Here is a 25,120-nt window from a genome sequence, read left to right as displayed (position 1 = left end):
CAACACCCCAAGCCCCTCCACAAGTAGAGGATGTGACCTGTGGTCATGTAGGCTCAACACAGATCTCCGTGCTAATGAGGTATGTAGAGGCCTGGAGGGCATAGCCCATAAACTTCCCTTCCAGGACATTCTTCCCTGCAAAATTATTTAACCTCAGGCCTACCATTGGGATTTGCCGTGGGGAGCCATGGAGGCAACCTTTGCCTACAGAGCTGCTGTCTAATCTTCTGTAGAAGGCCTCTCTGCACTCCTAGCCATGACTGCCACCAAGCCGAAGCTTATAATCAAGCCAAAGACTCTCCCCGTGGGACCAGCTGGAGCTTTCCCCTTTTCTCCCGGGCCTCCGGCTAGATCCAGCCCACTGTCCCAGATTCTGTTCGCAGCTCTTCTGAGACTTCCAGCAGCACCTGGGTGTCCAAGAGCCTGGGAACCCCACGGCCCCAGCCTCTTCACAGGCCTGGGGACCCCTGAGCCAGCTCCGGCTGTCCCTCACCTCAGACTGCGCTTCCTCACCCTCGGAGCAGTGTCCTGGGGCTTCCCTACAGCCCGCACCTGCCCAGGTGACAGTGTGGGGCAAGCGCAGTCAACTTCCCGAGTCCCTCCTCGCCGAGTGGCTGTGCCCTGTGGCAGAGCGGACATGGGACCCAAAACCCTGCAACCCTGCGGTTGTGTTCATGTGTGCCGTGTGTGTGTGTGTGTGTGTGTGTGTGTGTGTGTGTGTATGTGGCCAGCCGCTCTTTGGGAAGGGCTGACCTCTCCCTGGTCCTGTGGCCCTAGGTTGTCCCCTGTTCAGGCTGTCAGCTGTATGTGGGGGAAGCTGTGGTTTAAATGAGCAGTTGTAGGTCTGTCTGTCCCAGTTCCCTTTCAGTGGGGGACAGAGGTGACAGGGCTCCCTGGACTGAGGCCATCCTTTGCTTGACCATCCTGCTGCAGCTCCAGGGGGAAAGGCAGCCGAGTCCCGCCCCACCGCGTACTTGAAGGCCTTTAGGCAGGCCTCGGGGATGTGTTCCTTGTCAAACTTCTTCAGCGAGTCCAGGAATGTGTCCACCTTGCCCATCATGATCTTCGCAGCCTTCCAGCTCTTGTCCTTGGGGATCTTGCCCCCAGGCGCTGTCAGGATCATGACAGCAGCTGTGACGTTGACCACGGCGTCTGGCGGGGATCCGAAGGACTTCAGCTCAGTCAGGTTGTTCTGCAGAGACAAGCACATGACCGTCACCCCTGAACACCACGTGACCAACCCAGCCCCTTTTCTTTCCACTTCCCGTGTCACCTTGTTCAGGGTGTCCAGGGCCTCTTGTGCTGCCAAGAGCGCTGGCTCGGCCTTGGCCAGGTCTGTTTCACAGGCTTTCTGCTTCTCAGTAACATTCTAGAAAGGAGATAAACGGGAAAGTTCAGTGTAGGCCTGTCCAAACATCCACGCACATATCCATCCATCCACCCACCCACGCATCCACACACCCGCCCATCCACCCACCCATCCTCTACCCATTCATCCATTCACCCACTCATCTGCCCACCTACCTATCTACTCATCTACCTACCCACTCATCCAAGAAGGACAGTCAAGAGGATGGTGTGAATGAGCTGAGCCCCCCTCCTGGCTACAGCCATGCCCCATTGCTCCTGCGTTTCTCCCATGGGATACCATGTTGTCTTCCTTGGATACCCCAATCTCGTTGGGTACCCCAATCACTAGTGCCTGTGGTGTGCTCACTCACGAGACCAGCCTCCCTTGCCTTGTCTACTTGGCCCTTGCCTCTTGCTCTCAGGCGAGACCGACCATGTGCTAAGGGACTTGGGGTGCTCAGTTGGGATTGGGTCCCTCTATCAGCTCCAGCTCCCGGGACTGAAGGGAAACTCCAGCCCTTCTCTCTCCCTCTTCACTTTGAGATCACATTGAAAGATCCTTTCAGAACTAGAGCATTTCAGAACGCGTCCCCCATCCCTGCCATTCACATCAGTGAACATTTGTTCCCTCGTGGGAGCACACTGGTGCTCACTCACTCGTGAGCAGGAGCACTCACTTGCTCGCTTGCTCACTCACTCACTCACTCATGGGGGCATTCCTTAGTTTGCTTGGTTGGAAAGGACCCTTAGCCTTCTTGCTAAGGGTGTCTGGGTGTCTTTGCACAGGAGCGGCATCTGGGTGACAGGAGAGTGGAGGAGAGGTCACCAGGCCCCAAGTGTGTTGCTGGGCCCTGGGAGAGGGGGAAAGGACAGTCTTTTCTCCCTGAGGATCCTTTAGGGACACCCATGGGGCATAGCTAAGTTAAGTGGAGGGGACATAGAGAGCAAAGCTCAGCAGAGGTGGTGGGGTAATCTCTAGCTTCTTCCAGAAGCACCCTACACAGATGAGAGCCAGGGAGGGAAAAGTGCGGGGACATTAACACATTCCATTGCTGTCATCAGGAAGCAGGCACAAGGGTTTTGTTTAGCCGTGGATCCTGTGTCTAAACCTTGGATCCTATGTCACCTGCTAGCTTAAGACCCTGGAAAATTTTATGGCCCACCCTGAGCCTCAGTTTCTCTATCTACCTAGTGGGTTTTTGGTTCTGCAGGTTAAAGGGGGGATGGGGACCCAGCTCCTGGCCATCTAAACCTGGACCTCCTCCCTGTTCAGCTCTAGGTGGGAGCTACTCAGGCCCTACCTACCTGGCTGGTTCACTAGAGTGTGCCCAGAGTGTGAAGGTCTGCTTGCTGCATGGGTGCCAGCTGCCATCTCCAGACAAAAGGGACAGTAACTGTGGGGACTTGATTTGTCCACAGTTCAGATATGGGTCTGAGGACATTCCCCTGAGCCCAATGTCTATAACATGGAGGTTTGACCTCGTGGTGGAGGCTGGAGCAGAAGTCACAGCATAAGGACTGGTGATTAGGTGGTGTCCCCTCGACCCTCACACACTCGCAGAACCAAGTACCCCATTCAAATGCAAAGGGAAGCCAGGCCTGGTGACACAGATCTGTACTCCCCACCTCTTGAGATGCTGAGGCACGAGGGAGGGTTGCCAGTTCAAGGCCAGCAAGGGCAACTTGGTGAGATTCTGTGTCAGAACACTAAGTCAGAAGAGGGTTAGGGATGTGACTCCATGGTTCAGCCAGTACTTCTCGGTTTGCATGTGTGAAGTCCTCGGCTCAGTCTCCAGAGCCCCTCCCCCCAAACCAGAACAACACACAAAGCAACAACACAGCAAAGATGACGACGATGAATCGGGTGAGGTGCTGGGGCCAGGCCGGGATACAATGGAGATATTGCAGTGGAGGGGCTCTCCGTGAGGATCCTGGCTGTTTGTGGGCATTCTCTAAGTACCCTCTTAGAATCCAGCCTGAGGTTGGGTAGGGCTTTCTCTCCTGGGGTTCCCTGGGTTGGGCAGTTTGTCCTTGTATGACTGTCTCAGCCGGAGTCCTGTCTGTGGATGGCACCTGAGCCCTCAGGGAGGCAGACACACAAGACCCACCTTGTTGATGACCTCCACCTTGATCTCCTCCTCATCCGCAATGGCTTTCTCCTTGCTGACCTTCTCTGTCTCCACGCCCACCACCTGGATCAGCTTGTCTGCGTTCTCATTCTTCTGCTTCAGCTCAGTCTCCTGCACCGCCAGCTTGGCCTTTAGGTCGTCCACCTAGGGAGGGAGGAGCCAGGAGGCTGCAGAGGCCTGCCTAGTGAGGATGGCCCGTGTGCCGCTTGCCCTCAGACTCAGGAGAGCAGCCGTGGTGCCCCCAACTCCCAGGGACTCTCTCTGGAGTCTTTTTCAATATATCCAAAGTGTTTACAGGGAACTACATATATCTAAGACATAGTCCTGGTGTGCTAGGAGTCAAGGTGACCAGATTCAAAAATGTCAACTTAACTTGGGGTTGGGGGATAGGGATGTACAAGGGTGTGATCTAAGCACTTGAGGTGGGGGCAGAGGCAGGAAGACCAAAGTTCAAGGTTAGCCTATTCTATATGGTGAGTTCCAGGCCAGACAGGACTACGAAAAAAAGTGTGACCCCTTAATAAAAGTTGTAAGTTGAGAGATTGTCCTGGGGTGCGGGTGGGGGAGGGTGGTTAAAGTCCTGCGTGTTGGTTGAAGAGTGGGAGAGAAGCTGAGACTGGGGGCCAAAAACTCCTAGGAGCTGGTGAGGTCCATCTTGGCCCAACCTAGGCAGGGAGGAGGCGGCAGGGGGGTTGTGGCGGTGCAGTAGCCGGACTCCGAAGAGAGGGTGTTTCAAGCCATGCAGAAACCTTGGTGATCAATGTGGCATGACAGGGAGGCCTGTATGAAGCCGGTAGGCAGGCGCCCAGTGTGAACAGTGTATAGCATCAGATGCATTTTCCTGGGCTGCCTTGGACTTGAGAAGCAGGCTTCCCTGGTCATGGGTGCGGCACCCTCACGTGTGCCCATTTTAGTGCTGATGTCATCAGAGCGCTTCGCACCTGTGGCTTTGATGGCACACCTCAGTCTTCCAAACATTGGAGCCAGGCTCATCTTGCTGCATGGGATGACTGTGCCCACAGTGTGACTGCCCCCCTCAACCCCCCATGGAAGGCCTGCTCCAGTGAGAAGGTTCTACGGCAGGGGCTTGAGCCCCAGGGCTCCTACCTGAGAGGCCGTGCTCTGCAGCTTCATGAGGCCGTTCTCCAGCCGCTCAATCTTGGCGACCAGCTCCATCCTCTTCTTGGCCAGCAGGTTCTGATAGAGTTTGATCTGCTCCAGAAAGGTCTTGGGCGTGGTGTAGTTGTAGCGCCTCTCAGTCGCCAGGTATATCTTCGACATCTCGTTGACGGTGGTGTGCACGTAGGCCATGAAGAGGCTGATGGAGGTCTTCACCTCAGGCTGCAAGGCAGGAGAGATGACACGGGCTGGGCTGGTCATCCCTGGGCCTGCACAACACACCATGGAGGGCCCAGGAGGAGAGAAGCCAGCCATCGTGGGCCCCAGCAGACTCACTCAAACCCTGGGTTCGAGTTCAACCAAGGCCTGCCTTGTCTCAAATGTCAGGTGCGGGAGAGGAGCCAAGCAGACGGCTCGGTCGGTAAAGTGCGTTGCACATGTGAGGGGCTGAGTTTGATCCCAGAATCCATGGAAAAAACGTCCAGTGTGGTGGTGGTGTGTGTGCCATCCCAGGATTAGGGAGCTGGAGACATCCCTGGAGCTGGCTATCCAGCCAGTCTCTCCAGAGTCAGCATGTTCCAGGGCAGGGAGAAACCTTTTCTCCAAGGAAGGGCATTATGTTCCTGAAGATGGTACCCAGGGAATCCTCTGGCTTACACATGTGTGTATGCACACACACACACCCTCAGAGGCTATGAAAAATGTCTCAGTGGGTAAAGCGACTTGCTATCAAGCCTGAAGACCTGAATTCAATCCCTTGGGGCCCACCCTCAAGTTTCCTCTGACCTCCATCACCTGCAGTGTAGCATGTGTATGCCACCCCCAACATACACATATACACGCGCACACACACACACACATGCACATACACATGCACACACACACACACACACGCACATACATACATGTACACAGCAATTTTTTTTAAAGAGAAAGAACTAAAAAAATATGAAGGGGAGCAACACCCCTTAAGCTGGGCAGAGTGTCAGGTGACTTTGCGTCACTACAGGTTTTATTCTGGTGCCGGGGACCCAGCAGAGCCTATGATCTGACACACGTGTGCACACATTCCCATGCATTCCCATGCTTGTATACTGGGAAGGTTTGGTTTTGGCCTTGTTGTTGTTGTTGTTGTTGTTTGAGACACTGTCTTGTGTAGCCCAGCCTGGCCTCAGACTTGTTGCCAGACTGAGGCTGGCCCCTGGACTGGCCACCCTGTCTCCATCTCACTAGAGAACATGATTTCTTATGCCAGCTGCATCAGAGGCATTGCCGGGCATTTCCTCTGCTGGATCCCTGGGCTTGGGGACTCTCTGACATCTGCCATTCTCCCTCGGGACAAGCCCTTGGAGCTTCTGGCCCCCAAATGGTCCAAGCACCCCGTTTCAGTTTCCGTTGGTTTGCTACTGTGCGCGCTTATGCTGTAGCCCTGGCCAGCACCCTTGGCCATTCCCGCTTAGAAGGACGCCTGTGTGAGGAGGGACTGAAGCCCCGATCTGGGCTCGCACTGCCTCACCTCAATGCCCTCTGTTTCCTCCAGGAAGCGAGCGCTGACAGATACCAAAGCGTCTTCTGGCCACTCGTGGAACCAGTTGATGGCTGTGCAGTTGACCACAGCAGGGAACTTCCGGGCTCGCACACGCAGGACAGAGCCCACGGGCGAAAAACACAGAATCACCTGGGTGTGGGAGGAAGCAAAGTCTGTGGGGGGTGCAGAGGTTAGGTCTGTCGTTCCTGCTCATTGCTCTCCAGGCCTCAGTGTCCACTGGAGGGGTGGAGGCAGCTCTGCAGACGGGTGCGAGGCATGGCGGGTACCAGTGTTCAGCTCCACAGTTCTAACTAGTGCTGTGAAGTGCAGGCTGGCCCCACACCTGGCTGGCCGAGGGCAGGGTGGGGAATGGGTCTGCACCCGGCAGATGAGGTTTGACAACTGGGGGCTGGGATTTTAGCTGGGCATGGAGCATCTCCTTTAGGCCCAGAAGAGTGATCTCCAGATAGGGCACTGGCTTCCTGGGCTCTCCTGGTGGGTGGGGACACTGCTTCTCATAGACTCAGCCTCCCCTTGCTTGCTCTGGCCCTTTCTTCCAGGGCACGCAGTGTCTGGCTGGGTAGAAGGGGCTGCTGTGTGGATCAGCAGAATGGCTTGGCTTCCCCCCCTCTCTAGAGATATGGCATCGGCAACCCTTGGTGGCCAGGCCCTTACAGGCAGTGGGAACAGGCCGTAGCCATCAGGAGCTCATCTGTGTGAGCCAGAGAGGGACGCTGACGAGGGAACGCTGTCTTATGGAATCAGCAGGGAACACGTGACCACAGAATCTCTGAACGGCAGAGGGATTGGCTCCCTCTGCCTGAAGCCAGTCTTAGGAAGTTTTGCCTGCGTTTCCACAGGACATGGGCTTCTTACGCATGTTTGTATGTGATGCGTGAGCTATCAGAGGACAACTTTGCAGAGCGGGTCCTCTCCTTCCGACTTCATGTGGGTCCTAAGAACTGAACTCAGGTCATCAGGCTCATGTGGCAAGTGTGTTTTACCTACCCTAGCCATCGCTGCCCCAAGGTGTGCTCTGTAATTTATAAAAGTTATTATTTGCAAGAGATTATGAGACACACACACACACACACACACACACACAGAGAGAGAGAGAGAGAGAGAGAGAGAGAGAGAGAGAGAGAGAGAGAGAGAGAGAGAGAGATTGAATGATTATGAATGTGAATGCGGGTTCCAGCCTGAGGTACCTCTGGCATCCCCTATGGAAAGAACTCCAGGCCCCTGCTCCTCAGCTGCTCCCCGTTGTCACCATCCTCTCCTGATAGGCTTTCCTCATCTGGGCACAAATAGTCTCAACACTACAGAGAAAGACCCAGGCTACTGGAGGAAGGGAGCTGAGGCCCGGAGCACCCGTGCAAGGTGGTGGAATCCTACCTTGAGCTGCCTGCGTACTTTCTCGATGAAGAATTTCCAGCATGCCTCTCGAGTGTCGGCTATGCCGAGGGACTTCACCTGTGGCCGCATGGAGGAGATGATGTTTTCAAGGTCTTCGTCCCCAAACAAGCCTGGGATCTCCCCAGAGGCCAGCAAGTCATTGATCAGCACCAGGAACTGCTCCTCGGCCACCTGGGAGTCCGTCATCAGGAACACCGAGGGCACGTTCTTCACCGCAGACTTGATGTACTGGGTAGCCAGGTCCATCTAGATCCAACAAGGACAGCGGAGTCAACATCCTCCTTTGGGGGGCATTCTCCATAGTCACTTAACAAGGACACAACGTGAGCCACACTGGCCTATGGAAGAGGCCCGAGACCTCGAGGGGAACACAGCCACACTCCTGGCAGCCAACAGCCCGGATGCCTGGTAATGGTCAGATGAGCCTGTCTTGGGTGTAGGGTTGGTCCATCAGGAAGGAAAGAAGGCAGGCTTGTGGTATGGGCACAAACCCGTGGACATCACACTTCAGTCACTCACTACAGGACAGATACAGAGAGTCTGCTTGCTTGAGGTTCTAGAGCCGTCACAGCCATAGAGAAGAAGGGGGAAGGGAGAGGCAGGTGCCAGGGCTGAGAAAGGGGAGGGGGAGGTTCAACTTCAAGGGTATTTTTTTTTTGTTATTATGTTTTAAAGTGTGTGTGTGTGTGTGTGTGTGTGTATTTGCCACAGCACATGTGTGGAGGGTTAGAGCACAGCTTGTGGGAATCACTTCTCTCTATCACGTGGGGCCTCAGGATCGAACTTAGGAGCACTGGGCCCTCTCTCCTGCCACGTGGGTTGTAATGTAGGGTGTCATGCCTCCCTGAGCTTGGTAAGGCTTGTGTAGCGGAGGCTGGACTTGAACTCTCGATTTTCCAACCTCCCCTTCCCAAGTGCTGGGGTTGCAGGTGGCTTAGCTTTTTAAGACCACGAGGCTTCTGGAGACAGACGGTTGGCTGACACAGACACACACAAGACCGGGGTCAAGGGAAGACTCTGATGTGGAAATAAATGAAACATATTCCCACTCGGGTCTCAGGACCTAGCCCTGGGAGGAGTGACCAGTCCCCAGAGTGGCCTGACCATGGCATTCTCCTTCCATACACCTGGGAGGGTTTAAAGAAGTAACTGTGCCTTCACCAGTGACCTCTCCCCCGGCTCTCTTTGGGAACTCCAGCCCTGCCTCCATGACCCCCTTCATGCCTTCAAAACCAGCACCACCTGGGTGGCTCTTAGCCGTTAACCGAGTTTGGCTGCCAGCATGAGATGCAGCCGTGGCCCACTCTGAACCGCAGCTTGTGTGGCTCAGGAATCACCTCCCCTCAGAAGACTTCACCTCAGTAATGCTGGGCTTAATTATAGCCAGTGCTCCAGACTCTGCAGACCAGTACCGATTGTCCCCACAGAGGTTTGGCCTCAGAGGTGCTGTTCCCTTGTGAATCATAGCCGATTCTTCACTGCCAGGTGACAGGTTCTCAGCTCAAAATATCACACACAAATGGCCCTGGTAAAGTCTTTCACTCAAACTTCCTGCTGAAACGTCACAAGTCGGGCCTCACCGTCTTAGCGCTCCGACCTTCCAAGATCCCGCAGACCAGCTCACTGCGCTCTGGGCATTCAGTGACCTTTCCAGCCCAAAGTTCAAATGGTACCCCGATCCTCACCAAAACCCACAGGTCTGTTGAAGGAATACCCCACAGCCTGGTACCAAACACACAGGCCTGTCGCAGTGGATACCCCACAGCCTGGTACCAGCTTCTGTGTTTAAGGTTTCTTTTCTTTTCCCCCAACATTTTTTTTATTAGATATTGTCTTCATTTACATTTCAAATGCTATCCCAAAAGTCCCCTATACCCTCCCCACCCCCCCGCCCTGCTCCCCTACCTACTCACTCCCACTTCTTGGCCCTGGCATTCCCCTGTACTGGGGCATATATAAAGTTTACTAGACCAAGGGGCCTCTCTTCCCAATGATAGCCGACTAGGCCATCTTCTGCTACATATGCAGCTAGAGACACGAGCTCTGGGGGTACTGATTAGTTCATATTGTTGTTCCACCTACAGGGTTGCAGATCCCTTCAGCTCCTGGGTACTTTCTCTAGCTCCTATATTGGGGGCCCTGTGTTCCATCCTATAGATGACTGTGAGCATTCACTTCTGTATTTGCCAGGCACTGGCAAAGCCTCATAGGAGACAGGGTCCCTTCAGCAAAATCTTGCTGGCGTATGCAATAGTGGCTGATTATGGGATGGACCCCCAGGTGGGGCAGTCTCTGGATGGTCCATCCTTTCGTCTTAGCTCCAAACTTTGTCTCTGTAACTCCTTCCATGGATATTTTATTCCCTATTCTAGGGAGGAATGAAGTATCCACGAGTTGGTCTTCCTTCTTGAGTTTCTTGTGTTTTGGAAGTTGTATCTTGGGTATTCTAGGTTTCTGGGCTAATATCCACATATCAGTGAGTGCATATCAAGTGACTTCTTTTGTGATTGGGTTACCTCACTTAGGATGATATCCTCCAGATACATCCATTTACCCAAGAATTTTATAAATTCATTGTTTTTAATAGCTGAGTAGTACTCCATTGTGTAAATGTACCACATTTTCTGTATCCATTCCTCTGTTGAGGGACATCTGGGTTCTTTCCAGCTTCTGGCTATTATAAATAAGACTGCTATGAACATAGTGGAGCATGTGTCCTTCTTACCGGTTGGAGCATCTTCTGGATATATGCCCAGGAGAGGTATTGCTGGATCCTGCGGTAGTACTATGTCCAGTTTTCTGAGGAACCTCCAGACTGGTGTTTAAGGTTTCTATTGCTGTGCTAAAACCCCGTGAGCAAAAGCAGCCTGGCACACACCTTTAGTCCCAGCACTTGGGAGGCAGAGGCAGGTGAATTTCGCCCAGATCCACCATAGCAGGGAGACTCCACTCCCTCACGGGGAGCTGGGCCCTCCTGCATCAATCAGCAACCAAGAACATCCACCGCAGGCCAACCTGACTGAACATTTTTCTCTCTTCCTTATAGTGCTTGGCTTGGAACCAGAGACCTTGTGTTGTGTTGTACACTAAGCTACAGGCAGTTTTTTGTTGTTGTTGTTGTTGATTGTTTTTAAATTGGGTCTCACTACAACCTGGAACCCTCAGGACTTTTGTCTCTCGCTATAGAATCTCTTGTGCACTGTGTAGAAGCATTCACCTGCTCCCCCCTCCCCAAGCCTATGGCCAATGACCTGAGGCAGGAAATATGAGGTGGGAATTGGGGGTGGGGAAGGAGGAGGGAGAAAGAAGAGGGAGGAGGGAGAAGAAAGAGGGAGGAGGAAGAGGAAGAGGAGGGGGGAGGAGGAGGAGGAGGAAGAGGAATTCTGGGAAATACTCAGGCACGGGAGACTGACCTCGAATGCTGGAGGCAGACAGACTCACAGAACTGAGACGGTAACCAGCCATGTGGCATTCAGAGAACAGAATAAACTGGATTATTGAGATATGAGTTTGTTGATGAACAGAGCCTGGGTTATTGGCCTAAGCATTTGTATAAACGAAGTCTCAGGGTGGCAATCTTGGGGAACTTGTATATGGGTGGGAAAGCCCACAGTAGCATCTTGCCTTCTAAGTGTTGGGATTACAGGGACATGCCACCACACCAGGCCCGGTTTCTTGTTAGTCGTTGGGGGCCAATTGGTGGTCAGAAGCAAGTCCCGAATTCTAAAATTTTTTGGAAGCTAAAAGTGAGAGAAAAAAACTCACTTTGGAAAAAGTTTGTAAAGCCAAGGCTGCTGGGACGTCCTCCACAGCGGTGACCTCAAGACCAGCCTCAGAGTGAGGGCCGGATCCGGGACACAGGTTTCATCTTTCAGAGCTCAGTGATGAGTGTCCGAATCCAGCATTCACTCCCCAAAGCAGGAAGGACAGTAACCATTTCCAGGCGATGCTCTGGAAGCAGCTGCTAGCAGGGCAGCCCCCGCAGTCCACAGGCCGGCCAGCTGAGATGAGTTTCCGGCAAGTAAGGGCCTTTGAATCTGGGTGACTGGCAAAAGCCAGGGCCCTGCCCACTGAGTGCTACGGCCAAGATGGCAGATTCTGAGAAAGGTGTTGGGCCACGGAAGTCTGGGGATGCCGCTGCCAGGCAGCTCCCTCCTGGGAGAAACCTCCTCACCTGCATCCTCTTGAGAATTCTGTCTGCTAGGTGCTCCTGGAGAACCCACCACAATCAAGACCACAGGGCATTTTTACCCTCACTGATGCCTGCCCAGAACCACTCCATCTTTGACCATGTAGCCCCCTACACTGACCTAAAGCCTGACCCTGTCCCCTCATCTCTGCTACCTGGTGCTCTGTCCAGTGTCTTGGCCTGCACGTCTGGCATGCTGGACATGCATGAAGTCTGTCCTTCCTCTGGGCCACCATTACTACACTTCCCCACCCCCCCTCACAGTCTCCACCTGCTCTCTCCCTCTGTGGCACTTCCAGACCTCATGTGGGCCATGTTTACGGGCCATCTCCCATGGGCCTGCCACACTTCCCCCACAGGCCGGCATCAATATCCCTGTTTCTTCCATGACTCTTTTTCTAAAACAGGTCAGACCTGCCCCTCTCTTTGCTCATGCATCTTTCTTGGGACAGAGGCCAGCGGTTCCCACGTGGTGCCCTAAGTGCTTCCAAGTAAACTTCCAAATCTTCACCTCGCCTATCTTTAGTCTCTGGTGGGTACCTGCCACTTCCAGGAGTCACCTTAAAGAACAGTGGCACGACACCAGGAACACTGGGGCACCCGGTCAACTCTGCGCCACACCAGCACTGTAAGACCGATTAACGGCTCCCCTCCTATGGCGTGGGGTCTCCTCCCCAGCTTTTTCTCCACTCTTAGCTTTGGGTCTGCAGAGGGAGGAAGCTAGCCCCACGCGGGTGTGGGGTGACAGGTTTCCAGACCACAGTTACAGTGCTACTGTGGCTGACTGTCCACTAGTAAAGGACTGGATGCCCGCTATTGGCTCTAAAGCAAAGACCCGGCAGTAAAGTCCCCACAGGGGAGTACAAGCTGGTGGGTGGAGAGGCACAATCTTCGAAAACATTGGCTCTTGGGGGCGGGATTTAGACAGCTCTTGAGTTGGCGTGGTGACATCACTGTGAGAGAGGGAACGGTGCAGAAAGCTTCAGGTGGGAGGCCCTGCCCCTTCACACTAGAGTTTGAAGGCAGAGTTGACTAGTCATGCTATACGCAGAATGGAAGCCATCAGAATGTACGGGGAATGGTTCAGATGTTGTGGTTCCTGGTCCACACTCCTGATCTCTGCAGCCCCCACCAGTGTTTCCTGTCCCCTTCAGAGCCTCATCTGCACCCTGCATCCGAGGCACCGAGCTTTCCAAGCTTTCCCTCTGATACAGTGAGGGGATTGCTGTATCTGCTGTGGGGAGCATACTCTAGGTGCTTCCGGGGCTGCTCGGGCATCACCCAGGCCCTGCAGATACTGCAGCTCCAGCACGGACATAGACAGATACGACTGTGTAGTGCGCCCTGATCAATTTCAGGTCTCTTTGCCTGCACTCTGACAACTTGCTCCGGCTTAATAGTGCTTGACTGGCACATGCTCCCTGTGAGACCAACTTTCGGGAAGGAGAAATCAATGGGAGGGCTCAGCGGAGGGCCTGGGGCACAGCAGATCTGCTCCACCGTCGTGGACTCAGTCAATTCAGGATGACCCGACCCGGCATGAGGCTAAAAGTGGCTCTGAATTCTTTAATTCAGAGAACTGGGGGCAACCGCGTACACCCAGTGACCAAGGCAGGAATCTCAAGGCTCCTCCACTCTGCCCTCCTCTGCTGAGATCAAACATTGGGTAATTAAGACACGCTGCTTTGCCCTTGTCACCCTGTATCCTGGCCCTTTTTGGAGGGCACTGGTGACATCTGGTGTCTTTCCTGATTGGCCTCTCTTTGGGAAGGGGTATGGTGGGCCTTTTCTCTGCCTCCCTTGGAGCCCCCTCACCTTGAGGTCTGGGATTGCATAGCCTTTCTTGAGTGTGATCTGGAAGACGTCCAGGGCGCTGATGTAGGCGGCTAGGCGTGAGAGGCTCTGCTTCCCACTGCCGCCCACGCCCACCAACAGGGCATTTCCCCGAGGAGACTCCAGGATACGGTTGATCTTGCAGATGTGAGCCACCGCGTCCTCAAACAGCACCTGGGGAGATCAGAGGGGTCATAGGTGCTACCCCTCTGGAGAGCGCAGACCCTTGCTTGCCAAGGTCAAGAGGTCACCCCTGTGGGGATCCCAGGTGGTCATCAAGATCACATGACCAGTCACTTATGCTCAGAGGTCATCGCCTGTGGGGGCCAACTCGGTAGAGAGCACAGGCCTTGGCTGATTTCTGGAAGGTGCCAGTGACACATGGTCCCACTGAGCTGTGGTTTCAAATGTGGTTTTGCTTATAGATTACACTTATGACAGATATGCATGAAGGAAACACAGGGGTGCCCCACCAGGGGTCGTGGAAGGTGTCTGTGTGGATAAGGGACACTGTGGCTCGGTGACGTGGAAGGAGATCTGTGTCCTGGCCGCTTGTGCGGGCCACGGAGGGGCTCTGGTGCTCCTCACCAGGTTCATGACTGCGTTGACCTCGTTGTAACTGTCCAGGACGTCCTTCAGCAGCTTGTTCAGCTGTGCCACATCCGTGACGGGGAAGTACTTGGGGTCACCAATCCCTTGCGTAAAGTGGCAGAAGATGTTGGGTTTGGCAAAGAGATTCTCCTCCCCAAGATCCTAGGCCAAGACAAGATGCTTTGCTTCCGTGCCACCAAGCAGACCCCTGCCCGTGGTCACCACGCCTTCCGAGGGGATCCCGTGAGGCCTTTAGGAGGCCGGGTCATGACACCAATAACCCGGACTGTCACTGTGCTAGCCCTTACTCTCACTGGACACTCCCTTCCCATAGGGTGATCCATGATGTGGGATGACTGACTGCATGGTCTGAGAGCACTGGGGATGTGGCAACAGGTGACAAGGACTGAGGTAGCTGTGCCCCTTTCAGGTGGAGGGCACGAGGTCACGCTCTCAGAACGGCTAATTCTCTTTCACTACTCACACTGCTACATGCTGGAGCCATCACTTGGGCCTCCCTGTACCCAACAAAGGACCTTCCCAGAGGCCGCGGGCATCCCTGGCCCTAACCGCTGAAACCCTCTGTAGGCACAGCAGGGGAACCTGACAGCTTAAACTTACGTCAAAGAATTTCTTGACAGATGCTACAGTGACCCTGTGCAGCGTCTCCTGGTCTTTCTCGTCAACCATCTTGTCCCCATACACTCGCTCAGCCTCGTGCAGCCAAAGGCGGACGAGGTCCAGCGGGGTTTTCAGAATCTCTGCTGTGGAGAATAAGATGCCCTGCCCCCCAACACACAGTGTGCGTCAGCGGCTCTGCCTGCTCAGTGAGGCAAGCCAAGCCAAGCCGAGCATAGAGGTCTGGGGTGTGCAGGTGAGCGCTTCCCTAGGGAGCCATGTAAGCTGCTGTGAGGCTTCTGCTTGGGGCCAGAGGTCACATCCAGCTGAGAGGGTGTGTCTGTGCCCTCAGAGGCTGGGGAGTTTCCTCCAAGGGCAGGGTTAAGGGGTCCATTTTCTAAGGGGGTCATAGTAGAGGAGGGACAGAGAGGCTAGTTGTGACATGGGTGACATGGTCAGTGACAGAGGCTCAGGCTCCACAGCAGGCCGTGTGGGTCCAGCCTGGGGAGGGTTGGGTCCTGGCTAAGCCCACTCAGGCTTAGCAGGTGTCTAAGAGTAGAAAAGCCCTGGGACCATTGCGGTAGCGGGGTGGACTCTGTGTGTTTGGAGCTTGTGCTCCACGGGGAGATGCAACCAGCAGCATGTTCTGTGAGTGGCATGAGAGAGGAGAGTGGGGTGACCGACATGGGACGTGTGGAGACCTTTGCAAGGATATGACATTTGAGCTGATGGTTGGGAGTGGGAAGGGACCAGCGCAAGTTTAACCTTGAGTTTTAGATTTCCCATGTTAAGTGGAGGACAGGAGCTCTGATTTTGTGTGCTGTTGGGAGGAGACAATGGTTGTATACACTGCTAAACCCAATGCCTGGCTCGGAATAAGTGGCCATTAAACAGGAGGGGATGTAATGGCCGCCATCATATTCATAATCTTTAACCTGTCACCACCACAACTACCACGACATCTACTACCTCCACCACCATCACCACCGCCACCACCTCCACCACCATCACCACCACCTTCACCATCACCACCGCCACCACCTCCACCACCATCACCACTGCCACCACCTTCACCACCTCCACTATCACCACCACCTCCACTACCATCACCACCACTACCACCACCACCATCTCCACTGCCACCACCTTCACTATCACCTCCACCACCATCACCATCACCACCACCTCCACCACCGCCACCACCATCACCTTCACCATCACCTTCACTATCACCACTGCCACCACCATCACCACTATCATCACATCAGCACCACCCTTACAAGTCCCCATTACCCCCGTCACCACCCTCATCCCACACTGATTTTCTGTTTCCTCCTGAGCAATGCAGAGGAGGTGGTGGCGGCCCCAAGGGTCAGGGACTGGGCCACGGGCAGCGTGACTGAGAGCTACAGCAGTACCTGGAATATATTGGAGAGGTCCCTGAGGTTGAAGATGTAATGAAACTTAATGGCCGTGGGAAGGAACGTCGCTGCGACTTTCTGGTGCAAGGCTGTTACAGGAGAGAGGCATATTGATTCTTACGGGCTCTTAATGGCCCCAGGAAGTGCAGGGCTTAAAGTTCCTAAGCAAATGGACTATGAAATAGTGACAATTTAACAGAGAAATCTCCGCGGCTCTCTGAAGAGGGTGAGCCCTCGCTGCTGCTGCTGCTGCTGCTGCTGCTGCTGTAAATCACCCCTCCTCTCTCCACCCCCCACAAGCCATTGGATTTCACATCTCTCCAGGCTGCAGCAGAACACCATTAAAAAAAAATTCGATATATATATATCTCGATTCTGAAGAATAGATGAAATATTTACCAGGGGGAAAATAGGAAGCCCTGCCAGCCCATAAGCAGCAGGTTTCACTGCCTGGCTGGAGGGGAAGCGGTCTTGGCTTACCCAGGGCTGCAGTCACCAGGTGGTTGCTCAGCCGCTGGATCACCAGGGGGGCTGAACGAAACGACAAGTGTTGTGCCAGGATCGTGTTGTAGATGGTGGTGAGGGCCTCCTGGCCGGGGAAGCTCACAGCAAACACGCAGAAGTGGCGCTGCAAACAATTGGGAGCTCCCATCAGGCCGTTCCTGCAGCCATGGCTAACCCTCTGGGGAGAGCAGACCCTGTCGCCATTGACTAACATATTGGGGGTCAGAGTCAGGATACGTTGAAAACACCCATCCTGTGTGAAGCAGCAGCCATGCATACGGTCTTAGTTAGGGTTTTACTGCTGTGGACAGACACCATGACCAAGGCAAATCTTATAAAGGACAACATTTAATTGGGGCTGGCTTACAGGTCCAGAGGTTCTGTCCAGTATCATCAAGGCAGGGACATGGCCACACCTACTCCAACAAGGCCACCCCCTCTAATAGTGCCACTCCCTGGGCTAAGTATATACAAACCATCACACACACACACACAGTCCTGAAATTTTTTTCCCAGAGGCACAGTGTGGCACAGAGAGCCCAGGTCCCCGTGGCTTTGGTCTGGGTGTGTATCTGGGTCCCTGTGGCTTTGGTGACTGGAGACACCAGCCTGGCATGGTTGCAGATACAAAACTGAACCCCATATAGCCAGCGGTGCATCTTGGAGTTCAAGTCTGTCTCCAGTGTCATATGGGAAATGCTTATACTAAAAAGTATTGGGAATTATCTGAAATTTGGTTGCAGCCGGGCATCTGCTGGAGACCAAGGTCAGCACCTCGTGCATGCCAGACTTGTTCTACAGAGCTACAACCCCAACCTTTCATGTTCTGGGACAGGGCCTGCATCGTAGCCCATGTTGGCCTCCAACTCATGATCCTGTTGCTTCCGTGTGCACCACACCTGGTGTATCTGGCAGCCTTCCAGGGTCATGGGGAGGACGGTCTGGCCTCCCGCCTTTCCTGCTCCCCTCAATTTCCTAACAGCGAAAGGCTAGGGGGGGTTCTGGAGCACAGCAGCCTAAGCTCTAACATCCCCAAGCCAGGGCCAGAGCTGCCTCGACCTGGAGCAGCTGATGGGAGTTGTTAGCCTCTGCTTACCTGTAGTCTGGGGTCAATGGTGAAGGAGCCAGAAGTAGGGTTCATGCAAGCCACATACTGACAGTTGTGCACGTCCTTCAGGGTCAGTTTCTGCCGGTCATACCTGTGTTGGGCGGGAACGTTGTGAGCGTCCCACCACACGCCGCCGCCGGGGAAAACCCCCTCCTGTAAGTCACCTGGTATGTGCCTATGAGGAAGACAACCTGAGCAGACTGGCGGGCGTGATAGAGCCAGCTGTGTGCTGTGCCGAGGGGAGCTTTGATGGGAGGCAGAAGCCCCTCTGAGCACAGCTGTGGGCTCCAGTCCAGCTCTTGTGGGGCGGTGGTCAGCCATGTTGGCCTGGATAACTCACTGCCTGGTACCTCGATGCTCCTGCCTTTGCTCAGCATCATAGGATGTGGAAGCCAGCCTTCTAGCAAGCCTGCCTGTAAGGGCACCTGCCGCGAGGGAGGCACACCAGAACAGCTTCCTGCTCTATGAGTAAGAGTCTCCTGGATCCTAGGCTGGCCTCTGACTCCCCAGGCAGCCAAGGAGGACCCCCAAACTCGACATCTTCCTGCTTCCACCTCCCAGGTGCTGGAATTACAAGCGTACACCACTAGGCTGGTCTATACAGTGCTGGGGACTGATCCCGGGGTCTCTTGCAAGGTTAAGCCTGTTCATTACCCAGTGAGCCATGTCCCCACCTTTCCTGCTCAGTTGTGTCATTGTCCTGACTGTACCTCTCTGTGTGTTTCCCACTTGGCCCTTGGTGATGCTGGTGTTGCCCAAGATGAAGACTCCATTGACTGAGTACAATGTCGAGTGAGGAAGTGTGGTGGGAGGGGTGTGGGGGTCCTGTCTGTTAACTGCTGTCAGCCTACCCTACGCTCTTGGTGAAGGAACCCGGCAACTCTGAAGTAACCACAGGAGCTGCTTTGTTGCGGCTTTGTTGCAGCTTTGTTGCTTTGTCCAGCTGTGCTTTACAAAGTTTTGTCTGAGAAGTGCCTCCCTGCCCCCTCCCAACTTTGCAGCTTCCGGGACTGACTTCACATTGCGAACATTATGTGAGGGTGGCAGGGGACAGTTTGCAAGGGACAGTTTGCTTTTCCCTTCCACCAGGTGGTTCCCAGGGATCAATCTCTGGTTGTTAGCCTTGGGGGCAAGCTCTGTGGAGCCATCCTTGCTGGCTTAAGAAGATCCAAGGGATCTTCTGAAAAGTCAAATCTAGCCACCCCTCCCCTTCCTCGAGTTTCTCGGGAGATAATCTGATGACTGACAGGCAGGCAGGCTTGGGCTGAGCTGAGGCAGCTGGAATCTAACCAGCAAGAGGGCCTCTTGAGGGGAGAGGGCACCAGAGACCGGAGGAACCTTCTGGAATGTTTGATGCTGTGAAGCCAGATGGGGAGTTCAATAGGGGCCTGTGGGGTGGGGAGGGGGGATGAGTCTCCAGCAGCCTCCCCAGAAAAGCCACGGTGGTGTGGGGTGGAACCCCATCACCTTGCCACCATCTCCTGTGTTCATGACACTCTCCCACTTCCTTCTTGAGGGTCATTGTATGTTGTCCCTTTCCTCCCCCCCCCCCAAGTTGTGTTGTCACCTCTGAGGTCCTGGCTGTCCCCACAGCGGGGTGGCCTGGGTCCCATGAGTCAGTGTTACCTGTGGGGTCAGTGTTGGGACTGTGACCTTGCACAGGCAGTCTGGTCCCCTGAGCATGCTCCTGGCAGTCCTTGGCTGGTAGGGGTGGGACAGGGGTGGGGGTGGGGTCTCTGGGAACCCACCGACTGGCTTCTAGAGTTCTTTTGATCCTAGCTAGTCCCAGCTCTGGCCTGGGCTGCTTCCTCAAGAGGTAAATGACCTGAACAGCCTGATTATTCCTCAGTGTGCCACCTGGGTGTCCCAGTGCCACTGGGACAGAGTTTCCTGTGTCGGACTGAAGCAACCACAGGCACCCCTCCCTTCTTCCTTTCTTAGTCCATCCTTGGGCCATATTCCCTCCTGCGGCAGGGCCGTTGCACATGGCTTCTTTCAGCCCAGGCTGCTGTACCTCCTGAGCAATCTGACAGTGTCTGGCTCCCAGCCACCCTACAGCTCTCCAAGGGGCATCTTTGACCCATCAGGGACTTCTCTGTGAAAGACCTTGGGCTTTTCTTCAGAGCTCTCCACAGGTCTTGCACAGACCTATCTCCACCCCTTATGGGGGGGGGGTCTTGGCTATAGTTACTGACATGTTTGTGGCAATATCATAGAACATGAATGGTCCTTCCACAGCCACGGCCCTGCCCCGTGACCCCATGGTCTCATTGCCAGCCCCTGACCAGCCGAGCCTCCTGCCACCTTCTCTATTCCTATCCATGACTGCCCAGCCCTAGTCCCGCCCTCTAGAGTCATGGCCACACCCACCCTGCCCTCACAGAGTCCTGGCCATGCTCCCAGGCTCATCAGACCCTCACCAGTGCCTGTGGTCCATGTGCTGGCGGATGAGGGTGTGTGGGGCCACCGTGCCATACTTGTCCACCTCTGGCATGTTCATGTCATCGATGAAGTAGATCAGCTTCTTAGTGCCTGGGGGGCCGTAGTTCCTCCCTGACTTCTTTTCCAGAGGCTTCTCCAGCACCCCTGAGGAGGACAGAATGTTATCTATTGCTCTGAGCTGGTGCCTGTTAGATAGGGTGGGGACAGACTGCCTCCCATGAGGAGAAGGAAATTGAAGGCCAGGGATCAGAATCGCAGGGTGTGCCCAGAAAAATACCCTTGTGGTGTGTGTGTGTGTGTGTGTGTGTGTGTGCAGCAGGGGTCCACCACGGTCCACCATCTGCCACTCAATGTAGCCTCTGTATTAAAACACCAGTCAGAGGTGGAGGCGGCAGGATCCGAGATCTGTCTCAACCTTGGCTGAACCACTAATCCGTAAAAAATTGAATTCACACTGACCTGGCTGCCTCTCCGACCCTCAGTGCCCCTCATTGACCACAACTATAGCATCTGCCCAGGACACCGCTCAGGAGCCTCCATGGAAACAAGACTTGTAGTCCATAGTCCCCTGGGCCCACAGAGGGGCGTGGGAGGGGGCGTGGCGTGGGAGGGGCAGGTGGGAGGTGGGGCCAGGCCCTCTCACCCTGCAGCATGGCTGAGGTCGTGTAGAAGTTGAAAGGCACAGCCTGCACCAGGTAGTCGTCGGTGCTGAGGTTCTCCAGCTTGTCCCCCATCAGCACCGACTTGCCAGTGCCCGCGTTGCCCACCAGCATCACGGGCCATGCCTTCTCCATGAGCAGGTCTATGAAGTACCGGATGCGGATGGTTTCTGTGGTGTGGACTAGAGAGGCCTGGGGGCCGTAGCAAGATGGAAGAGGGCATGGGTGTCACACAGCAGAGGTTGTTCCAGCTGGCCTGTAGGTCTAAGTCCCCGGGGTCACTAAAGGGCCCTGCTGTAACTCAGGTAGGAGGGGACACCAAGCTCTCTTCCTGGCCACAGCTTTGGCAAAGGTTACCTGTAGTGGGATGTCAGGATCCAGCTCAAAGTTAGGCACTTTATCTGTCCAAGGCAGGAATTTCTTTGTTTCAGGGTCAATGTAGTAGTCAAAAATGGTCCCCTGAGAGGGTAACTTGATTGTTTTAAATTCATTGATCCACCACTTGCTGAACTCCACTCGATAATCAATGAGCTGTTAAGAGGAGGAGGGAGGAGGGTAGGACCGAAGGCTTGGTGATGGAGCGGCAGGGTGGCTCAGTCTGGATAGCCGGGTCCCCAGGGTGCCTGTCACCTGATCCTGGAACATGGCGCCCCCAAAGGCCCAGAAGCAGGCGAACACGAAGTAGAGCTCGTACAGCTCCTTGGGGGAGTCGGGCGGGGCGTTCTTCTCCGTGAGCAGGCACTCCAGCAGGTACAGGATGGTCTGGATGACCGTAATCTCGGGCACGGGGGTGATCCTCTTGAAGCCGACGCGCAGCTTGTCCAGGCACGTGGGCAGGTACTTGTCGAAGAGGATGATCAGGTTGGCTTTCTCTGACTGCACCTTGCGCCTCTCAATCCAGCTGCTCACAACCCTGGAGGCAGGGAGAGAGGGCCGACGGTCAGTCCGCCTTGGGGCTCCCCGCTCGGACAAACACCCGCCTCATGCACACCACCAGTGCGGTGGTCAGGGAAGTAGGGGTGTGACTGAGGGGGATGCCAGGCCAGTGGGGAGTCTGTGTTCTTTCTCGGGATTAGTGGCTTTTGGAGTGAACTAAGCCCCCTGCAACTGGCCCACACTGGCTTTTCCTCAGTTCTTTCCCCCTTTCTTCAGTCATCTCTCGAGAGCCAACCCATGCCTTCGCCCTTCTGCCCACTTCTTGCAGTCTCCTCCTTCTTTCCTTTTCTCCCCCTCCCCCAGTATCTCTTGAATCCCAAATTGTTCTCAAACTATGTAGCCAAGGATGACCTTGAACTCCCGGGTCCTCCCACCCTTCATCTTTCTCAAGTGCTGGGACCACAGGTGCACAGTGACCAGGCCCAGATTGTGTGGTGCTCCAGGTTGAACCCAGGGCTTCCTGTGTGCTAAGCAAGTGCTCACCCCAATGAGCGACAGCCCCAGTCTCCCGAGAGTTATTCCTCTTGCTACCCAGGAAGCATCTCCCCCCCCCAGCTGAAGCTAATACTGAGAGGCTGGGGATGAGGGGAGCAGGGGAGCAGAAGAGCTCGGGAGGTCGTCTGTGGGGAGGAAACAGCTAAGGATGGAGAGAGGAGGGACACTGGGACCCTTGTGACATCATCTGGACCTCTGCATCCAGCCATGCCTGGCTAGAATCCACATATGTGCATGCATACATACATGCATATGTAGACAGAGATTTTGCTTCAGTGAACTCAAGCTGAACTTGACACCATCACTGGAAGAGTCGGAGTCCATACGCTAGATGGCCCCATGGGAACCACTCCAGATTTCGTGGCACGACTTCATGCCCCAACACCGTTATGAGGGGTAGGGAAGCTGCGGCTGTCTGCCCGGGCTTGCACAGTGGACCATAGCCAGCTGTGGTCGGAAGCAAGTCACTCCGTAGCTCCGGGTTCCAGATTCTCATCTACAACCCGGGGATGTTTACATAGCCTCCACTCCAGGGGACCATGCAGGATGCTCTTTTTAAAGCTGGCAGAGGGGAGCCTGGTCCAAGGTGAGTGCCAGAGGGGTGTCTGCTAAAAGCATAAATAGTGCTGGGCTCCCTGGAGGGTCAGCGAGCTGAGGGCGTGCGTCATTTCCAGGATGCCCGAGGCATAAGCAGGAAGCTCATGTTATGAAACATGAGGCAACTGTCCACAGCCAGGACCCACGGGCCTTGCCACAAGCGTAATGGAAGCTCTGTTGCTTCCTGTTCTGCTGTTGGGACATAGGATAGGAGGTTGAAGCCTTGGGCCCCAACACCTGCATCCCAGTGTGGTAGAGAACACTTTACCACCTATGTCTCCGAGCAGGATGCAGTGCAGGTGCAAACTCCATGTGCAGGTGGCTGTCCGGAGGGTGGGCTGACATGCAGATATGGACTAAGACTGCTGCTTCCCACTCTGAGCTGAGGGTTCCCCGTGCCATATTGTAACATTGCCTTGGTGTCACATTATAACAAACATTGTCTTGGTGATGTCATGTACAGGGCATTCTGACTTCCATCTGCTCATAGACTCAGGCAGACATACCTGGAGACACAGATCAGCCTTCCTGACAGGTCCAGGCACTTCCTGCTTCACTCCCAGAGGCAGCTGGGGCATGTCACTGATGCTCCATCGGAGGTGGGGATGGGGCTCTGTGCCTGCCTCTCCTCCATCTGGAGAGGGTTCTTCACCTGCCTCTCCCTCAGCAGAGCTTGTCTCCTTCCCATTCCCCTGGACACCCCAGGAGTGTCCAATCCCTTCCTCTGCCCTTGCCAGTCTCCCCTCTGGCTCCCTCCCTCCTTGCTGTTTCCACGGCTGTTCCCATGATCCCATCTCCTGTATCCTAGCGTGGTCTATGACCTGACGCCTCCCATCTTGTGGTGTGGCCATGACTTGTCTTCCTTCTTCCGTGTCTCATCTTCTACCCAGGCTTCATTTCGGTTCTTGCACTGCCCCCCTGCTCTCCCTGGAAACCCAAGCTGCTGGAGGACAGAAGAGCTGCCTCACCACCACCCCCCACCCCCCAATGTGGCCCTCACATAGGACAGGAGCTCCTGTGGGCATAATCAAGATGCAGATCTCAAGATGTCGCCGCCCTGGGTTACAGCGGACCCGGAATCTGACGCCCTGCAGAGGGCTGTGTGGAGACATCCATGGGTGATCACAGGCCACCAAGAGCCAATAGAAGTTGGGACCAATTTGCCCTGTATCCTTCAAGGGCCCAGTGTGCCACCATCCTGACCTCGGGCTCCTGGCCTCGGCCCTCAGAGGATGGACTCCTGTTAGTGGCTGCCTGGCATGCAACTCTTCCTCAAAGTGCTGCCAGGCTAATGTCCCCTCTCAGCAGCTCTCAGACTCCCCCTCCCCCACTTCCCACCCTGGTGTCTGGCTTGGCTCCCTATCTGTCCCTGCAGGGCCATCTTCCTCAGTGCCCCGTGGAGGCCTGGTCTCATCCTGCTGGCTGCCCCCAGCAGACATATCACCTCCCAACTGAAGAAGGGAAAGGGACGAAGTCTGATATCTCATTTCCTTCTCTCTACCACAGTGGCTCATACATGCACACCTCAGGCCTGCTTTTTGTGCTCAAGACTGTCTCTTAGCTTGGCAAATAAATTTCTCTTTCCTTGCTGAAACACCCACAGCTCTTCGCCTCCAGGGCCTCCTCTGTGCCTGGTGCCTGGCTTCAGCCCTTTTCTTCCACGGATCTCTCTTGAGTTATTGATGGGCACCTGTCTGCCAGGTCAGGGCCAACTTCCTTCCTCCAGCCTGCTTGTCTCCAAGGTGTGGTCCAGCCAGCTTCCTGCTCCTTCCAATTTCTGCTCAGAGTGTCTGTGTAGCTCACCACTGCCCCGTGTGTCTCTTCTGGAATTGCTGTTGGGGTATATGATTCTCTTTGTTCCCAAAACCGTGTGAATTTTGTTAGGAAAATTATCTTCTGTAATCACGACCCATATTTTTCCTGGAAAATCAACTTCCCCACCATGGAATGCTTAGGGTCCAACAGACAGACAGTGTGCAGAAAGAGTCATTTGGGTAGATGGGGGGAGGGTGAATGGATGGATGAATGGAAGGGTAGATGAGTTGATGATTGGGTGGAAAATGGATGGACAGATAGATAAGTGGGTAGGGAGGTGGACTGCTAAGTGTATGGGAGGAAGGATGGATGGATGGATGGGTGGGTGGGAGGATGGGTGGGAGGACAGATAGGTGGGTGGGAGGACAGT

General features: G+C 54.7%; 1 protein-coding gene across 2 annotated transcripts in view; it reads right to left on the bottom strand.

Moving 5' to 3' along the window:
• The window catches only part of Dnah17 (dynein axonemal heavy chain 17), a 111,496-nt gene that overhangs the window by 29,849 nt on the left and 56,527 nt on the right, over positions 1-25,120 (bottom strand). For both annotated transcript variants that reach the window (XM_021175676.3, XM_021175677.3), the window contains 16 exons: positions 21,538-21,820; positions 21,265-21,438; positions 20,892-21,099; positions 20,227-20,392; positions 17,795-17,897; positions 16,675-16,822; positions 16,192-16,283; positions 14,777-14,938; positions 14,153-14,317; positions 13,547-13,738; positions 7,522-7,788; positions 6,115-6,276; positions 4,587-4,820; positions 3,459-3,623; positions 1,274-1,369; positions 975-1,192 (listed from right to left, as the gene is read on the bottom strand). In XM_021175676.3, coding sequence (XP_021031335.1) covers positions 975-1,192; positions 1,274-1,369; positions 3,459-3,623; positions 4,587-4,820; positions 6,115-6,276; positions 7,522-7,788; positions 13,547-13,738; positions 14,153-14,317; positions 14,777-14,938; positions 16,192-16,283; positions 16,675-16,822; positions 17,795-17,897; positions 20,227-20,392; positions 20,892-21,099; positions 21,265-21,438; positions 21,538-21,820 — 2,835 coding nt within the window. The remainder of the gene's footprint in view (positions 1-974; positions 1,193-1,273; positions 1,370-3,458; positions 3,624-4,586; positions 4,821-6,114; positions 6,277-7,521; positions 7,789-13,546; positions 13,739-14,152; positions 14,318-14,776; positions 14,939-16,191; positions 16,284-16,674; positions 16,823-17,794; positions 17,898-20,226; positions 20,393-20,891; positions 21,100-21,264; positions 21,439-21,537; positions 21,821-25,120) is intronic.

Source organism: Mus caroli, unplaced genomic scaffold (genome assembly GCF_978045245.1).
Source record: "Mus caroli unplaced genomic scaffold, Mus_caroli_1 scaffold_13, whole genome shotgun sequence".
In the NCBI taxonomy this organism is placed as follows: Eukaryota; Metazoa; Chordata; class Mammalia; order Rodentia; family Muridae; genus Mus; species Mus caroli.
The sequence above is the reverse complement of the archived record's forward strand: the minus strand, read 5'-3'. Positions and strand labels throughout refer to the sequence as shown.